The 19453-nt window shown below is 44.5% G+C and overlaps 1 protein-coding gene across 1 annotated transcript in view; it reads right to left on the bottom strand.

The window, feature by feature from the left end:
- AHRR (aryl hydrocarbon receptor repressor) overlaps window positions 1–19252 on the bottom strand; it is a 58151-nt gene extending 38899 nt beyond the window's left edge. Inside the window, exons 1-2 of the mRNA XM_054991712.1 lie at window positions 19191–19252; window positions 15736–15917 (exon numbers count right to left, since the gene is read on the bottom strand). Coding sequence (XP_054847687.1) covers window positions 15736–15917; window positions 19191–19252 — 244 coding nt within the window. The remainder of the gene's footprint in view (window positions 1–15735; window positions 15918–19190) is intronic.
- Window positions 19253–19453: the final 201 nt, after the last annotated feature.

The following is a 19453-nucleotide window of genomic DNA, read 5'->3' as shown; positions in this document are numbered from 1 at the left end:
TTCTCAGCCATGGATTCCAATGTGCTGATTCCGCTTTAAATTGATCTAGTTGGCTTCTCCACTCTTTCAGCAGAATTCTGTAGTGTCAGTTCATGTCATCGCTGAAGAGACTGAGGCTGTTCTTGCCAATGGCCGCTCCTTGTGCTTATGACATGGCCAACCGTGGCGTAATACACCAAAAGATTGAATTACAAGTTTGGAGGGGGGCAGGTGGAGACTCCCTAAAGGCCTCCTCCTCTGCCCACCCCCAGCCCCCTTGCGGACACACCTCCTTTCTCGCCCACCCAACTGCATGCCCTCACCGGCTTGCCCTCCTGGTGCTCAGAGTTGCCCGCACGCCCTTTCCCTGACAATGCAGGTCAGGGTGCGCAGCGGAGAGTGCATCACCTGCAAGCCTTTCCTCTGAAACAGGAGGGTGCTTGGAAATGCCACCACCGCAGCCCACAGCAGCAACGCCTCCATGTACCACCAGCATGCTCTTTCCCAATGAGGTTAGGCAGCATGAGCAGCTAAGAGCACAGGGGAAGGAGCATTTGCCAGCAGGGAAGGGAGGGGTGTGTGGGAATATTTAGTTTAACCTAAAGATTTCAGGTAGAAGAGGTTTTTCATAGCTAGGGATGCCATCCTCCAGGTGGGGTCTGGAGTCCCCCCAGAATTACAATGAATCTCCAGACAACAGCAGGCAGTTCCCTGGGGAAAACTGGCTCTATGACCGACATTCCATTGAGCTCCTGACCCCCCCCCCCCAATTCCGTCCTCCCCAGGCCCTGTCTTCAAGACTACAGTTGGCAACCATCCCTAACTCTGCTACTTGAGATACAATTGACTGGAGATGCCACTTAAATTACATCATACAAATCATGTGATTCGCTGTGGCCCCTTCTCGTTTATTTATTTATTTATTTATTTATACCCCACTTTTCTCCCTCAGAGGGACCCAAAGTAGCTTATAAAATTCTCTCCTCCCTCCTGTCCTCACAACCCTGTGAGGTAAGTTAGACTGAGTGTGTGTGACTGGCCCAAGGTCACTCAGCAAGCTTCCATAGCAGAGTGGAGATTCAAACCTGGTTGTATCCAATCCCATTCTGACACTCTAACCACTAGGCCATACTGGCTCTATCACTGTAAGTTGCATGTAAAGCACTTCAAACAATCTAAGTGATTTATATATATGTACATTTGTGAAAGAGAAGGGTGCTAAGTATTTTTGTTATATTTATTGATCTGTAAAAAAAAAAGTAGAACTACATTTATATTAAGTGACTCCGATGAATTGCTCCTAGGAACTAAATCCAGATTCTCCTGTTGTTCCACCAACAAACAGGTGATCAGCACTGCCAAAGCTGAGAATGCTGTTGGATATATGCACAAACACAGCACACGATGGCACCCAGGGAGTGTGGAGGATGCTTGTATCCAGGGCTTTTTTTCTGGGAAAAGAGGTGGTGGAACTCAGTGGGTTGCCCTTGGAGAAAATGATCACATGGCTGGTGGCCCCGCCCCCTGATCTCCAGACAGAGGGGAGTTTAGATTGGCCTCCATGCCACAGTACAGTGCGGAGGGCAATCCAAGCTCCCCTCTGTCTGGAGATCAGGGGCGGGGCCACCAGCCATGTGACCATTTTCAAGAGGTTCCAGAACTCCATTCCACCACGTTCCAGCTGGAAAAAAAAGCCCTGTCTGTATCTTTCCCCCTCCCTTTAGTTAAGTCCTCTAGTTTTCCCAGAGAAAGCAAAATATTCCAAAATAGAGAAATTTGATTCTGACTATGCCCTCACCACTTGAGACTGAAGCTTGAGACTGATAATATTAGGCAACAGAGAGTAAAAGTTGTGAGGAATGCCAAGTTTTAAAGCAAATGCTCAAGAACGATGGGAAAATCAGAGCGCATTTCTAGGCAGATGAAGCATCTGTTCCTCAAAAACTTCATTCATGATTGACCCAAAGGGGAAGGCTGCAATGACATTTTCTCTTAGTGGGGCAGAACAGCTCATTTGTGTATTGCCGGTCTACTATGCATCAGATCTCTTATTACTCAGATCAAAAGATCACTTTCATAACCACTTCTCCGCGGTCTTCAGCAAGCCTGCTTCAGTCACGCAATCCCAGTACAGGCTCAAAAACTCTGTTAAAGGAACAGTTTCTCTCCAGACTCCCCTGTTTTTACATAGATGCAAAGACAGTTAATCTAATGATATAGGAAAACTTAAAATTGGTGTTAAATATTAATAGTTACATTTGCTCTGAAGCCGCATGAGCATTTGACAACAATTAATGAGAGAGAAGAAACATATTAAATAGAGTAAGAAGCGTTCTTAAACCCAGTTCCCAACCTTTTAAAATATTTAATCGTGTGTATCTGTTCTAACTGTATTTAATTTCAATGCGTGAATAAAATATGCATTTCTGTACATTATGCTAGTTGAGTTTTAAACCCATGAAAATGCTGAATTAAACATTACTTAGACAAACAATATACACAGCTGTTCTAACATTCAAACTGTAAAATCGCAACCAAACTGGAACACAAATTCCAGATCAAATATGGCAACACCAGCAAAAAAAAGTTAAAGCAACTCCAGTAACATTAATTAAGGACCAAAGTACACCTTACATAGAAGACCCATGATTACATCTTTTGGTGTTGGCTACTTCTACGTGGAGGTTTACAACTGTCTTGGCTTCCAAACTGGAGTGTCTTTTTTAGAGCATAGATCCAGAGGAGTTAGCCGTGTTAGTTTTTACTAGCAAAATCAGGGGGTTTTTTTCAGCTGGAACGCGGTGGTATGGAGTTCCGGAACCTCTTGAAAATGGTCACATGGCTGGTGGCCCCACCCCCTGATCTCCAGACAGAGGGGAATTTAGATTGCCTGCCGCGCTGCTCCAGCAGCGTGGAGGTCAATCTAAGCTCCCCTCTGTCTGGAGCTCGGGGGGCGGGGCCACCAGCCATATGACCATTTTCATTGAGGGCAACCCACTGAGTTCCACCACCTCTTTTCCCAGAAAAAAAGCCCTGAGCAAAACAGAAGAGTCCAGTAGCGCCTTTAAAACTAACCAACTTTACTGTAGCATAAGCTTTCGAGAATCACAGTTCTCTTCATCAGATGCATCTTTTCTATTTTTTTAGAGCATGCACACAACTACCCCACACTGTCTGTCCCTGGGTTTGACAGCTGTATGCCTACATCATCACAAAAAGACACTGAATTTTTTTTTAGTACTTGGGCCAAAAATGTTGACAGTTTCTGTAAGAATGGAAGAAGTGCTCTGCTGGATAAGACCAGTGCCCCATCTAGTCCCGCATCCTATCTCACGCAGTAGCCAACCAGTTGCCCTAGAGGGCTAACCAAGTATATAGTAGCCAAAACCTTCCTCTGATGTTACCTCCTGGTTCTTGTATTCAGAGATATCCAAGTTGTCTTCACTCACCACGGCTAGTAGCCATTGATGGACCTCTCCTTCACGAATCTATCTAATCCCCTTTTAAAGCTATCTATCCTCATGGCCATCATTACGTCTACTAGCCATGAATTCCACCATTTAACTACTTTAATTTAATTTAATTTAATTTAATTTAATTTAATTTATTATATTTATATTCCGCCCTCCCCGCTTTCGCAGGCTCAGGGCGGATAACAAATACAAACATGTTTAAAAACATTTAAAAACATTAAATAATACATTTAAAAACATTTAAAAACATTAAATATAACAATTCATGCTGCATAGTGGTTCATACATGCCTCTGTGTTTGCATAGGGGTGATGGTTTAACCCCCCCCTTCACGGGGGGGGCGGGCACTGCCCGGCGTTAGCCATATGCCTGGCGGAATAGCTCTGTCTTACAGGCCCGGCGAAATGCAAGCAAATCTTGCCGGGCCCTTGTCTCGCAAGACAGAGCATTCCACCAGGTCGGGGCCAGGACTGAAAAGGCCCTGGCCCTGGTCGACGCCAGGCGGGCCTCCCTAGGGCCAGGGACACTTAAAAGATGTTTTCCGCCAGAGCGGAGAGTCCTCCGGGGCTCATATGGTGAGAGACGGTCCCTCAGATGGGTAGCTTGTTGAGTAGTTAATGTATAATTTTTTCAAACTCCGCAACTTAGTTTTAAAGTCTAAGCAAAATATCTTTTGCTTATGAAAGTGCCCAAAGGGATTTCCAGTGCAATCCTAAACAGAGTTACTCCAGTCTAAGCCCACTGAAATCAATGGGCTTAGAGTAACTCTGTTTAGGATCGTGCTGTTTCTTTGCTTCAGGAAGAATAAGATCATATTAAAATATACCGGAGAGATTTTTTAAAGTGAGCTACAGAAGTGAACTGTTATCCTTTCAGAAGTCAATCTAAAGCATTTGTACCTAGTAACCAGCTATGTCTAAATTGCACAGTATTTTAATATTATGAACAACTACAGGAAGGACACCTAGTGGTTGTTCTTCATGCCTGAATAACAATTTAGCGCATCGTTTTTAGTCTATCAGCATCTCCAGCGTTGAGCCCCATCATTGGGAGTCTGCTGGGATATAGGATTGACAAGATAGAGTTTTTGCCAAATAATTCAAATATATATCAGTACTGAAACTCACTCTCTGAAATGAGTTTCATGTAATATTTCAGAGCATCCTTCAACAGAGGAGGGACTTTCTTTAACTTGCCCAAATATGGTACAGAAATGCAACCACCTAATTTGTTCTTTTTAGGTTGTGAGCACATATGGGCATGCAAGGGCAACACACAGCCCTTAAGAATAAGCTGTTGTAAATGTTCTCTCCTGACCCGGATGGCCCTGGCTATTCTGATCTTGTCAGATCTCAGTAGCTGATCAGGGTTGGGCTTAGGGTGGCCAGGTTGCCTTACCCTCCAGGCGGGAGGTGGGCGACCTGGCTGGCACTCACCTTTGGGATGTCCTTGCATGCACGCTCCCGGACTATGCGATGATGTCACTTTTGGCAAGTGACATCATCACACAGGCCGTGTCCCACCCCGCAGCAGGCTGGTTTCGGCCTGTTTGTGGCCGAATCGGGCCTGTTTTGGTTGAAATTGGCCCTCTGCTGAGCGCGTGAGCACTGCCAGGGCAACATGACAGGCCACAGAGTGCTCCTGTGCTCTGCATTGGGTTGATTTAGGCCCCAAACGGGCAGCACATGGGAGTGTGCCCCAGGAGGCGTGTTCCCCCACCTTTTCCCCTGCTGGCCGGGTAAGCAGGGGTGGAGGATGGGAGCGGGGGATCCCCCACCCCAGTGGTAACCCTAGTAGGCTCTGGTTAGTACTTGATGGGTTGTATTTTATTTTTATTATTTTAAAAACTGTATTTCATGCTTGTAAGGTAGATTTCTTTTTTACTGTTCTTAACTTTGTATTGTGATGGCCTTTGGCCATATACAATTAAACCTACTACTAGTAGTAGTACTTGATGGGGACACCACCAAGGCTGTCCAGGGTTGCTACACAGAGGCAGGCAGTGGCAAGACACCTCTTGCAGGGTTGCCATACATTGGCTGAGGCTTGATGGCACTTAAACATGCTGTCTGTAAACTTCCTTCAGGTTGGTTGTTGTGGGTTTTCCGGGCTGTATTGCCGTGGTCTTGGCATTGTAGTTCCTGACGTTTCACCAGCAGCTGTGGCTGGCATCTTCAGAGGTGTAGCACCAAAAGACAGAGATCTCTCAGTGTCACAGTGTGGAAAAGATGTAGGTCATTTGTATCTACTCAGGAGGGGTGGGGTTGAGCTGAGTCATCCTGTAAGAGTTTCCCAGGGTGTGGGAAACTCCTTCCGCCTCCCTGCATCCAGTTCCTTCCGCCTCCCTGCATCCAGTCTCTATATGTGCAGGAAAAAGGCTAGCGCCAGTTTAGGCTTCTTTCCAGGCAACAGGAAAGCAGTCCAACATGAGGTGAGAAATGCTGCCGCCTACACCTGGCGTGGGCTTTCGGGAACCACAGATCTCTTTGTCAGATGCATCTGGCAGGGAGAGCTGTGGTTATCGAAGGCCCATACTGCATTGGAATTGGATGGTCTAGCTGTTTGGCTGCTACAAACTAACAGGGCAAACTCCTTTGAAGCCAACTGATCCACACACCAAAAGGAGATGTTTACATATACTAGCAAAGGAATGTTTTGATTGCTCCCTCCCCCTTCCTCCCCCTAATTGCCTCTTCTCTCTCCTCCTCTTCTGTATTTGACCAGTCTCTGTATCAGGCATCTGACAAAGAGAACTTGATTCTCGAAAGTTTATGCTACAATAAAATTGGTTAGTCTTAAAGGTGCTACTGGACTCTTTTTGATTTTGCTACACTACAGTGTAACTGATTGATAAGGAGAGTCACCCCTCAGCATTATCAGTTGGACTGTTTGGTGTTCATCTTGGTTCTGTTGTTATTTGACATCAGTGCTGATGGAAACTGGAGGGAAGGTGGCATGGCATAGTCAGAGCTTGACTGTTAAGCAGGGTTGGCCTTGGTCAGACCTTGGATGAAGACCACCAGGGAAGACTGAAACTGCTCTGCAGAGGAAGGCAATGGCAAACCACCTCTGCTTCCCATTTGCCTTGAAAGCCCCTTGCTGAGGTGGCCATAAGTAGGTTGTAAAATAGAAAAGAGTCCAGTAGCAGCTTTACGACTAACCAACTTTACTGTAGCATAAGCATTTGAGAACCTCAGTTCTCTTCATCAGATGCAGTCAGATGCAGTAAAGTTGGTTAGTCGTAAGGGTGTTACTGGACTCTTTTCTATTTTGCTACTACAGACTAACATGGCTAACTCCTCTGGATCTATAAGTAGGTTGTGACACACATGTACATAACTGGAGCAGGTATATTTCAGCACCCAGCAAGTATTCTTTAAAGAAAACTTCTCAAAAACTGAACTGGATGGGACAAGATCTGAGGAAGGAAGGGAGGAAGGAAAGCAAAGGAAGGGAGGGAGGGAGGAAAGGAAGGGAGGAAGTGAAAAGTAAACTTGAATTCCGCTTAAAACAAATTGAATGTTTTTAAATTGTTTGGTATGCATATATATTATTGACACTTGGCAGGTAGTCAGAGAGAAGCATTTATATGGCAACACTGTGCGTTGTTTTAATTATTTAAGTCATTTCTACGGACATATTTTCAGATGGCAAAGGATCGACCTCTTTGCTAATCGAATAAACTCATCTGTTGTTTCTAAATCTGCAGGATGCCTTATCAAGTACATCTATGTACACAAAACACATTTGCTTTTGATTAGACAGCGTGCCAAAATGGCTAAAAATCAAATGATGCTCATTATGATACTGAAGGCATTAAAATTCTGTTTGTTCTGAAACAAAACCATCAGTTTGGCTTTGTAATACAAAATTGCTCCTTAGGAATTAAGACTCACACCATAGGTATTTTATTTATTTACGCTCAAATTTTCTCCACAATGAGGACGAAGAGCAATTTACAGCATCATTCTCTACTCCTCCATTTTATCCTCACAACAACCACCCTGTGAGGTAGGTTAGGCCGACAGACAGGGACTGGCCCAGGGTCACCCAGTGAACTTCCAGGGCAGAGCGGGGATTCAAACCGGAGTCTTCCAGATCCTAGTCTGGCACTCAAACCAAACACTCTTATCCTATTTGTGTAACATATCCAAAGCCAATACTCACGAGCAGTAACCTAATCATAGAGGGGGACGATGGGCTGGATCCCACCCAGCCAGTCTGCTAGCCGAGGCACTTTCCTCTTGCAGAAAGCATCTTTCCTGGATTCAAAATGCTTGTCATGGGTCAAGGAAGGCTCTTTCTGCTGGAAGACAAGGCCTAGGCTAACAGAATGGATCTTCACAATCCAATGTACTAGTTTTTGTTTTGTTTTCCGCTCGGTGATATGATGTACTATGTTTAATTGCGCTCAAGACCAACAGCCATCCCAGCTTGTCCCTCTTTTGCCTGATTGCCTGGCTAGCGTGGCTCAGTCAATCATCAATCAATCAATAATAATTTATTACAGTCATTTGACCAGCATAACTTAAAAACAGGCAATTCGTTTGCCCTCAGTTGATAGAGTCTACTAACAGGTTAAAAACTGAAGGGAAATATTTACATGGAGACGAATTAAAAGCTAGTAGAAGCAGGGCTTTTTTCTGGGAAAAGAGGTGGTGGAACTCAGGGCCGCACAATGATGTCACTTTGGGTCAGCCCTTGGCAAAAATGGTCACGTGGCCGGTGGCCCCGCCCCCTGATCTCCAGACAGGGGACTTTAGATTGCCCTCTGCACCATGGCGCGGAGGGCGATCTAAACTCCCCTCTGTCTGGAGATCACGGGGCGGGGCCACCGGCCATGTGACCATTTTCAAGAGGTGCCGGAACTCCGTTCCACCACGTTCCTGCTGAAAAAAAGCCCTGAGTGGAAGTAACAAAATAGCAAGAAAACATTTAAAATTATGCCCATTGATTTGTATACCCCATGAGCAGTGGCTTGATGTAAATTAGCCACTGGTCCATTTTATATTTTATTTATCTCAGATATTTGCTGAGCTTTACAAACGGCTGCACAAAATTTTGCAGTTACTGTTGTTACATGCTCTCTATCGCCTATAAGCAGCACTTCCACATAAGCTTGGCTGGAGCGGCCAGGAAGACTTTCAAGTAGAGGGGATATGTATTTTAAGCCCAGTCACAGCTGCCCGCAACAGCATCTTAAAGGGGTTATTCAGTGGTAGTGCCATACTTCATCCATGTAACAGCCTTATTCCACCATTGCCTGACAACCAGTTACTTCCAATGGGACAACGAATTCTATGAACAGATGGATGGGGTGGCCATGGGGAGCCCACTCAGCCCAGTTATAGCAAACTTCTGCATGGAACATTTTGAAAAAACAGCTCTAGAATCAGCACCCCACAAACCTAGTGTATGGTTCCGGTTTGTGGATGATACATTTATCATTTGGAGCTATGGGGAGGAAGAATTGATGGGGTTTTTGAATCATCTCAACAACATCCACCTGAACATACAATTCACCATGGAGAAAGAAATCGAGGGAAAACTCCCATTCCTGGATACCTGGGTCATCCGCAAAACAAACTTTCAGTTAGGTCACAAGGTCTACAGGAAACCAACTCACACTGATCGGTACCTACACAAAAACTCCAATCACCACCCCCGACAGAAAAGAGGCATAATGAAAACATTAGTGGATCGTGCAAGACGGATATGTGAGCCGCACTTTCTCAATGAGGAAATTAATCATCTAAACCACGCACTTCAGGCAAATGGCTACTCCAGAAATGAAATCTGAAGAGCAATCAAACCCAGGATGAATCAAACAACCAAAGAAAAACAGTCTCCCACAGGAAAAGTGTTTTTGCCATATATCAAAGGAATTACTGATCAGATGGGAAACCTTATGAAAAAGCATAACCTTCAAGCAGTATTCAGACCCACCCGAAAAATACAACAGATGCTACGATCAGCAAAAGACAGTAGAGACCCCCTAACCTCTGCAGGAGTATACCGTATAGCCTGCAGCTGTGGACAAGTTTACATCGGGACCACAAAGCGTAGCATCCAGACAAGAATAAAAGAACATGAAAGACACTGCAGACTTGGACAACCTGAAAAATCAGCAGTGGCTGAACATAGCCTAACTCAAACAGGGCACAGTATCTTATTCCAGGACACCAAAATACTGGACAACACTTCCAACTACTTTGTCAGACTGCACAGGGAAGCCATTGAAATTCACAAGCATAAGCAAAATTTCAACAGGAAAGAAGAAACCTTAAGAATGAACCGAGCATGGTTGCCAGTTCTGAAAAACACCAGGCTAACTAAACATTCTATCCCTGACAATAGCCCTGCAGAGAAGATTAGCACATCAAGTACCAATCCATATGCAAAAGAACCTCCTCAGGATACAGTGAAGCCTCCCGCCATTAGCATTCCACACCCTGGGAAACTCTTACAGGATGACTCAGCTCAACCCCACCCCTCCTGAGTAGATACAAATGACCTACATCTTTTCCACACTGTGACACTGAGAGATCTCTGTCTTTTGGTGCTACACCTCTGAAGATGCCAGCCACAGCTGCTGGCGAAACGTCAGGAACTACAATGCCAAGACCACGGCAATACAGCCCGGAAAACCCACAACAACCATCGTTCTCCGGCCGTGAAAGCCTTCGACAATACTTCCTTCAGGTTTTTAATTCCTCTGGTTATGAAATGTTTTCAGCTGCCCAATGTAGTTATGCTTTCCCCCTCAAATATGACTACAGAACACACAGCTCTACATGGTGAAGAATAGTGAATCAATTCTACAGTAAACTGCCCACGCTAAACCAGATTTCAAAATAACCAGTGAATGAATGAAGTATTCAGCAGATCATCCAAATGCTCAAAGAATTCTGATTTGATGAGCTGCTCTACACCAGTCAATGCTATTTACCAAAATCTCAATTTAGGTACCTTATTGAGATATTGACAGAAGAATGAGCTAACTTGTGATTATTTTAATGTAAGTTGTTATGGCCAGAAGGAAAGGCCATTTTCAGTGTCATAGCAAAACCATAATTTCAGGTGGGTAGCTGTTTTCTCTACAGTTGAAAAGCAAGATCCAGTTCCAATAGCACCTTAAAGACCAACTTACATTCCCCAGATACGAGCTTTCAAGAGTTAAAGCTTCCTTGAAAAATGAACAAGCGTGCCCTTGACTCATGGTACTTCCAATTATACAGCTAAAGGTCAGCTAATCAGGGCTCATTTCGAGGGGGAACGTGCAGGAACGCAGTTCCAGCAGTTCCCCAAAGAGGTCACATGTCAGGTGTCCCTGCCCACCTGACTCGGCCATTTTGGGCCCCTTTCAGCCTGGATTGGGGCCGAAACAGCCCGGATCGGGCCTCTGACGGGTGGTGGATCACTCTCCCACTCAGCAGCAACCCGATCCTGACCATTTTGGGCCCAATTTCGGCCCTGAATGGCCAGGATTGGGTCCAAAACAGCCAGGATAGGTGATGTCAGGGGGTGTGGCATACGCAAATCAGTTATGCTAATGACGCACTTCCGGTGATGGCAAGGGGCATGACATATGCTAATGAGTTATGCTAATGAGTTCCCCCAGCTCTTTTTTTATGAAATGACCCATGCAGCTAATTAACAGTGTAATCCTAAATAGGTCTACTCAAAGTCCTATTTGGTGCTTACTCCCAGGAAAGAGCTCTTAGGATGTCACCGTCAATCGCCAATTAAAATTTGCAACAATAGTATCTAGCAATTGGATAGTGGCTCCAGCTATTCCAGTTTAATTAAAGGGAGGGAAAAAATCTCAACTGAAGGTTGAAATTCTATACTTGGGAATCAGCCCCAGCGAACACAAAAGGAAACTTCTGAGTACCAATGCATCGGATTGTGTTGTAAATCCATCAGTTCCTTCCGCCTCCCTGCATCCAGTCTCTATATGTGCAGGAAAAAGGCTAGCGCCAGTTTAGGCTTCTTTCCAGGCAACAGGAAAGCAGTCCAACATGAGGTGAGAAATGCTGCCGCCTACACCTGGCGTGGGCTTTCGGGAACCACAGATCTCTTTGTCAGATGCATCTGGCAGGGAGAGCTGTGGTTATCGAAGGCCCATACTGCATTGGAATTGGATGGTCTAGCTGTTTGGCTGCTACAAACTAACAGGGCAAACTCCTTTGAAGCCAACTGATCCACACACCAAAAGGAGATGTTTACATATACTAGCAAAGGAATGTTTTGATTGCTCCCTCCCCCTTCCTCCCCCTAATTGCCTCTTCTCTCTCCTCCTCTTCTGTATTTGACCAGTCTCTGTATCAGGCATCTGACAAAGAGAACTTGATTCTCGAAAGTTTATGCTACAATAAAATTGGTTAGTCTTAAAGGTGCTACTGGACTCTTTTTGATTTTGCTACACTACAGTGTAACTGATTGATAAGGAGAGTCACCCCTCAGCATTATCAGTTGGACTGTTTGGTGTTCATCTTGGTTCTGTTGTTATTTGACATCAGTGCTGATGGAAACTGGAGGGAAGGTGGCATGGCATAGTCAGAGCTTGACTGTTAAGCAGGGTTGGCCTTGGTCAGACCTTGGATGAAGACCACCAGGGAAGACTGAAACTGCTCTGCAGAGGAAGGCAATGGCAAACCACCTCTGCTTCCCATTTGCCTTGAAAGCCCCTTGCTGAGGTGGCCATAAGTAGGTTGTAAAATAGAAAAGAGTCCAGTAGCAGCTTTACGACTAACCAACTTTACTGTAGCATAAGCATTTGAGAACCTCAGTTCTCTTCATCAGATGCAGTCAGATGCAGTAAAGTTGGTTAGTCGTAAGGGTGTTACTGGACTCTTTTCTATTTTGCTACTACAGACTAACATGGCTAACTCCTCTGGATCTATAAGTAGGTTGTGACACACATGTACATAACTGGAGCAGGTATATTTCAGCACCCAGCAAGTATTCTTTAAAGAAAACTTCTCAAAAACTGAACTGGATGGGACAAGATCTGAGGAAGGAAGGGAGGAAGGAAAGCAAAGGAAGGGAGGGAGGGAGGAAAGGAAGGGAGGAAGTGAAAAGTAAACTTGAATTCCGCTTAAAACAAATTGAATGTTTTTAAATTGTTTGGTATGCATATATATTATTGACACTTGGCAGGTAGTCAGAGAGAAGCATTTATATGGCAACACTGTGCGTTGTTTTAATTATTTAAGTCATTTCTACGGACATATTTTCAGATGGCAAAGGATCGACCTCTTTGCTAATCGAATAAACTCATCTGTTGTTTCTAAATCTGCAGGATGCCTTATCAAGTACATCTATGTACACAAAACACATTTGCTTTTGATTAGACAGCGTGCCAAAATGGCTAAAAATCAAATGATGCTCATTATGATACTGAAGGCATTAAAATTCTGTTTGTTCTGAAACAAAACCATCAGTTTGGCTTTGTAATACAAAATTGCTCCTTAGGAATTAAGACTCACACCATAGGTATTTTATTTATTTACGCTCAAATTTTCTCCACAATGAGGACGAAGAGCAATTTACAGCATCATTCTCTACTCCTCCATTTTATCCTCACAACAACCACCCTGTGAGGTAGGTTAGGCCGACAGACAGGGACTGGCCCAGGGTCACCCAGTGAACTTCCAGGGCAGAGCGGGGATTCAAACCGGAGTCTTCCAGATCCTAGTCTGGCACTCAAACCAAACACTCTTATCCTATTTGTGTAACATATCCAAAGCCAATACTCACGAGCAGTAACCTAATCATAGAGGGGGACGATGGGCTGGATCCCACCCAGCCAGTCTGCTAGCCGAGGCACTTTCCTCTTGCAGAAAGCATCTTTCCTGGATTCAAAATGCTTGTCATGGGTCAAGGAAGGCTCTTTCTGCTGGAAGACAAGGCCTAGGCTAACAGAATGGATCTTCACAATCCAATGTACTAGTTTTTGTTTTGTTTTCCGCTCGGTGATATGATGTACTATGTTTAATTGCGCTCAAGACCAACAGCCATCCCAGCTTGTCCCTCTTTTGCCTGATTGCCTGGCTAGCGTGGCTCAGTCAATCATCAATCAATCAATAATAATTTATTACAGTCATTTGACCAGCATAACTTAAAAACAGGCAATTCGTTTGCCCTCAGTTGATAGAGTCTACTAACAGGTTAAAAACTGAAGGGAAATATTTACATGGAGACGAATTAAAAGCTAGTAGAAGCAGGGCTTTTTTCTGGGAAAAGAGGTGGTGGAACTCAGGGCCGCACAATGATGTCACTTTGGGTCAGCCCTTGGCAAAAATGGTCACGTGGCCGGTGGCCCCGCCCCCTGATCTCCAGACAGGGGACTTTAGATTGCCCTCTGCACCATGGCGCGGAGGGCGATCTAAACTCCCCTCTGTCTGGAGATCACGGGGCGGGGCCACCGGCCATGTGACCATTTTCAAGAGGTGCCGGAACTCCGTTCCACCACGTTCCTGCTGAAAAAAAGCCCTGAGTGGAAGTAACAAAATAGCAAGAAAACATTTAAAATTATGCCCATTGATTTTTATACCCCATGAGCAGTGGCTTGATGTAAATTAGCCACTGGTCCATTTTATATTTTATTTATCTCAGATATTTGCTGAGCTTTACAAACGGCTGCACAAAATTTTGCAGTTACTGTTGTTACATGCTCTCTATCGCCTATAAGCAGCACTTCCACATAAGCTTGGCTGGAGCGGCCAGGAAGACTTTCAAGTAGAGGGGATATGTATTTTAAGCCCAGTCACAGCTGCCCGCAACAGCATCTTAAAGGGGTTATTCAGTGGTAGTGCCATACTTCATCCAGTCGGCAGAGGCCTATGGGGACACGGAGTGGCCAATAAACTGGGCATCAACCCAAAGGCTAGAGCCAGTAGCATGTTTGCCCACAGTAGACTGGAGGCCAGGAGGAGATCGGATCTCAGGCATCCCCCCCATGCACACTGCTGCATCTGATCAGGGACTCCCCATATTTCACTGAACTGAGGCCTGAGAACTAGGCCTAAGCACCTGCATATTTTTCTAGGTTAGCAAAATGTTTAAAGGCTGGTTCAGCTCTTTCTTTCTTTCTTTCTTTCTTTCTTTCTTTCTTTCTTTCTTTCTTTCTTTCTTTCTTTCTTTCTTTCTTTCTTTCTTTCTTTCTTTCTTTCTTTCTGTCTGTCTGTCTGTCTGTCTGTCTGTCTGTCTGTCTGTCTGTCTGTCATGTTGATACCCTGCCCTCCTCCCCAATGGGACGCCCAAAGTGGCTGACATCATTCGCCTTGCCTCTATTTTATCCTCATGGTTACACTGCCACGTGGCTTTGGCTGAGTGTATGTGATTGGCCCAAGGTCACACCTACCAGGCTGCCATGGGAGAGTGGGGATTTCAACGTGAGTCTCCCAGATCCTCATCCGACACTCTAACCACTACACCTCACTGCACCTCAGTTTTCCTGGAAGGCTACTTCAAGAAGGGAATGAGGGATAGGGAGCCAAAACAGCAAGTCTGCTCCTCCCAAAACAGTTTGGGGGCGAATTATTTTGCCATAGTTATAACTTTCTCCATAATCCTCTTAGGCCTTTTTGGGTTGGCAACAATACCTCCAGAGAACTGAACTTGGCTGTAGGGTTGCCAGTCTCCAGGTAGTGGCTGGAGATCTCCCGGAATTACAACTGGTCTCCAGGCCACAGAGATCAGTTCACCTGGAGAAAATGGCTACTTTGGGGGGTGGACTCTATGGAATTATGCCATGCCAAGGTCCTTTCCCTCCCCAAACTCCACTTTCTCCAGGTTTCTCCAGCTTTCATCCCCCAGATCTCCAGGAATTTCCCAACTTGGAGCTGGCAACCCTACTTGGCTGACAGGCCTCCAGTTGCTGATCACTGAGCGTGCCTATTTCTATCCCTTTCCCCCCATTTTGTATGTCATGTTTCCCATTTTTGAACCATTCTTCCCATTTTTGAACAATTCTAATGGAAGATTCATTAAAATATAAGGAACCATCTGAGGAAAGAAAAAGAAAAGAAAGAATGGACTCAGCTTCCAGATGTCTCCAGGGCTAATAACTCCCCAAGGTTTCTCCCATTACTTCCGCATAAAAGGAGCTCACATATTTAAAGGAAGTGCACAACATCTTTCGAGACAGGCATCTGACTCGACAGACACAGCAACGAATGCAAAGTAGCATAGTTATTATCTAAATTAAGGGGCAGAAATAATTTCCTGTCTCGACAATCTCCCGCAACAAAATATTCTGTACAGCTTGAAAGCTCACCTTGAAAGAAGCTTTTGACTCTAAGGTAACTGACGCTAAGACGCAAAACAGACAGCTTGTCCAGTTTCGAAATTATGTCCGGTGAGAAAGGCAGGAGGCTGGCCAGGTGATCTAACTCGGCATTCAAGCGGTCTCTGTGTCTCTTGGAAGGATTGGACTTCCCATTTCCAAGCGCAGGCCTCCTGTTTGTGGGGAAAACATGTTAAAGAGCCCCACTTCTTAATACTCACACAGGCAAGGACGATTTTCATTTATCTACCCTCAAACAGAGAAAAAAACCACTGCATCCTCTATTAATAAAATTTCAATACTGGCCAATACAATAGACACTGTGATGTTTTTCCACAAGTTGATATTCTTCTGTGGTTTCCCTGTTGTGCAGTTGCCTATAAAGAGGCTTCCATTCGACATGTTTCCCCAGATTTTCCCTGCCCCAAGTCCACCAATAGTGGCCACCCTCATGTCCCTGAACCACTGGAGCTTTCCCCATTTTTTAAAAAATAGCAACTGAATATTGTTATAACAATCTATGTATTAGTTTCTCTGAATTCCCAGCTTTCATTTCATTGCAGAGTTTTAAGAGGAAAGGCATACCTACAACAAGATGAATGCTGGGAATTTAGAGAACCTGGTACAATTTTTTTTAGAATAATGTAACAATATTCATTTACTGGCAAAAAATTAAAACTCCCCCCATACTGTTGTCCTGGGGAAATCTGAACATTCTCACACATTTGGCAGCCACCATATAGCTATACAGGCACATTATAATACTGGCTGTTTTATTTTCAATGCCTTTCCTAATAACCGCGAGCATAGTTTGCCTTTTTCACTGTTGCAGCACACTGGGTTGACATTTCATTCAGCTATCCACTACAACCCAAGGTCTCTTTCCCTCTCAGTCTTAGCAAGTTCAGACCCTATTAACATATACTTAAAGTTGGAATACATATGATGCACCACTAGGGGTGTGCAAAGGCACTCTGTTTCGTGTTTTGGGTTTACCCAAAACAAGAATCTGTTTCAGAAACAGCAAAACCCGAAACGGCTAGCCGTTTCGGGTTTAGCGTTTCGGGTTGTTTCGGGTTTCTTTTGGGTTTTTTCAATGGGAAAATGCCTCCGTCTTCCCAGAGACCTGGAGGAGGCATTTTCCCACCGAATCAAGCCAAAATTGGTGGGGACCTTCCTCTAACTCCTCTCTAACAACCCCCCCCCAAGATTCAGACCGATTGGACTTTGGGGGGCCATGTTATGGCCCCCCAAACCAGGTCCCCCTATCCTCGCATAAGAAAGGGAAGGGTGAGCATATTGTTAGCTTGCTGCTGCTCATCTTCTTCTTCATTATTTCCTATGGGGAAAAATGAAAAGGCAGGCTTCCTTTGCCAGGGGTGGCATTTTGCAAAATGCCCCCCAACCCTCTGGGGCCCTTCTCCCACCCTTCCTCCCACCCCCACCAAGGCTGCATTTTTCCCTAAAACTTCACAGCAAAGCAGGTTTTAGAAAAAGCCAGGGGGAAATCTAGGAGCTGCACAAAAGCACACACTACACTGCTCTACAGATTGCTGCTGTAGCACAGTGGTTAAGTGGTTCAGCTGCAAATCAGCACTCTATTGGTTTGAATCCCACTATTGCTATGAGCTCAGTAGGTGGCCTTGGGTCAGCCCCTCCTCTCAGCCCCAGCTCCCCAGCTGCATTGTGGGGATAATAATAACACTAACTTGTTCACCACTCCGAGCGAGGCACTAATCTGTCTTGAAGAGCTATATAAGCGCAGTTATTATTATTATTGATCACAAGGCAAATAACCCATGTGGAAAAGATGAGAATCACATTACTACTTTTGACAAAGCGGCAAGTAATCTGCAGAAGGAATGCCCGTTTGAAAATGTTATATGCTGTTCTAGGAACCAACTATAAATAATGGCTTTCACATGCCTGTAAACATTCTAGAAAATCACGCAAAACTCACAGCGTGACAGGGGCTTCATAGCGCGATTTCCCATCATGATCCTATTTAATGGCACGATGATGTCAGAAATCACACCATTAAATGGGATCATGATGGGAAATTGCGGTATGAAGATGCCATCGGGCCGTGAGTTTTGCACAATTTTCCGGAGGTTACAAGCATGTGAAAACGGCCATAGTTTTCTTTTGTTGGCCAAATGATTTTTATGTACTATGTAAATAAAGGGAGTCAAATTCAGATGAGTTGGAGGACCCTGGAAGGGGAAGAAAAGACACCTGTTCTCTCTTTGCCAGTCTTTTCTTCCTTCCAAGGCTAATAGTGCAGGGCTGCGGAGGGGCTCAGGTTTGGTAAATGAAACTACACTAGAGAGAAGGATGAAATGTTCCCTTCTCTGCACCCTGGCCCAGGGCCGTTTCCGCACTACTTATCTTCATCCGGAATGCCGTGGAACGTCTTGAAAAAAACGTGGAAGATAGCGTCTTCTTGCGCGACATCGTGCAAAACTCGTGCGAGAAGATGCTGTCTTCCGCGTTTTTTTTCACGATGTTCTGCAGCGTTCTGGATGAGGGACTCTTCCAGAATAAAATGTACTCTTTTCTTGATAGGGTAAGAGAAAAATTTTAAGCAGGGCCATTTTCACACTACTATGGCGATTATTGTCCTTTAAAGACCAGCTATCTGATTTAGTTCTGATTAAACCTCACCATCTTTATGTTAGAGGAAGGACTAGGGCTGTATTTTTTTTTAAAGATAAAGGTGGCAACATACTTCTCTTGAAGGAAGGAAAAGAGGAGAAAGAAAGTCTATGCTGAAGTCCTGTGTTGATTTTGTATCAGTTTAATTGCCATGACATCCCCAATCAAGCGTAGGAATTGTAGTTTGCTGAGAATCTAAGAGCCAAGCTACAAGTGACGCCTGACACAGGTTGGACACTTGTCAGCTTCCCTCAAGTTTTGATGGGAAATGTAGGCATCTTGGTCTTGCAGCTGTAATGGAGAGCCAAGCTGTAAAACCAGGACGCCTATATTTCCCATCAAAACTTGAGGGAAGCTGACAAGTGTCCAACCTGTGTAAGGCATCACTAGTAGCTTGGCTCTCAGGGGGAAAAATCTCTAGTCCTGCTCAAAGCACACAAATCTCAGTGTTCTCTAGGAAGGAACATTTAAATTTGCAATATCAGTGTGCCCAAGGAAGGTGCTGCTCATTTGATGTGTTTCGTGTACCATCTCATACCAGCACATATACTGTTAGAATAGGAGACCAGCATCCCAAACAAAGAGGGGCATTTATTCCACAACACACATTATACTAATAAGGAGCAGCAGAGAATTTTAGACCAGGGACAGACCTGGATTCAAATTATCCTCAGCAATGATGCTGACTTGGAGAAGTTACTATTTCTTAGCCTAACCTACCTCACAATGTTATTATGAGGATAAGATTGGATAAATAAATTGGCAGGAAATGGAACTGATAAATACTTAACTGTTTTTGAATGGGTTTCCGTCTTTTCCTCCCAGCATATAGACAGTCTCCTGGTGGGATCATTATCCTGGCATGGACGCTGAAAAGTATATCCCATGAAATACAATTAAAGAAAACACTCTTCCTAAGCTGTGACACGATAAAGAACAATGTCACATGGTGTCCTTCAGTTAATAAAAACTGTGATCTGATTTCCTAGTTAGTGTACAGATTTTCATAGCTATATTTTTAAGTAATATGCTAAATAGGTTAGAATGCATAATT

Source organism: Eublepharis macularius, chromosome 11 (assembly GCF_028583425.1).
Source record: "Eublepharis macularius isolate TG4126 chromosome 11, MPM_Emac_v1.0, whole genome shotgun sequence".
In the NCBI taxonomy this organism is placed as follows: domain Eukaryota; kingdom Metazoa; phylum Chordata; class Lepidosauria; order Squamata; family Eublepharidae; genus Eublepharis; species Eublepharis macularius.
This window is presented reverse-complemented; position numbering and strand designations above follow the sequence as displayed.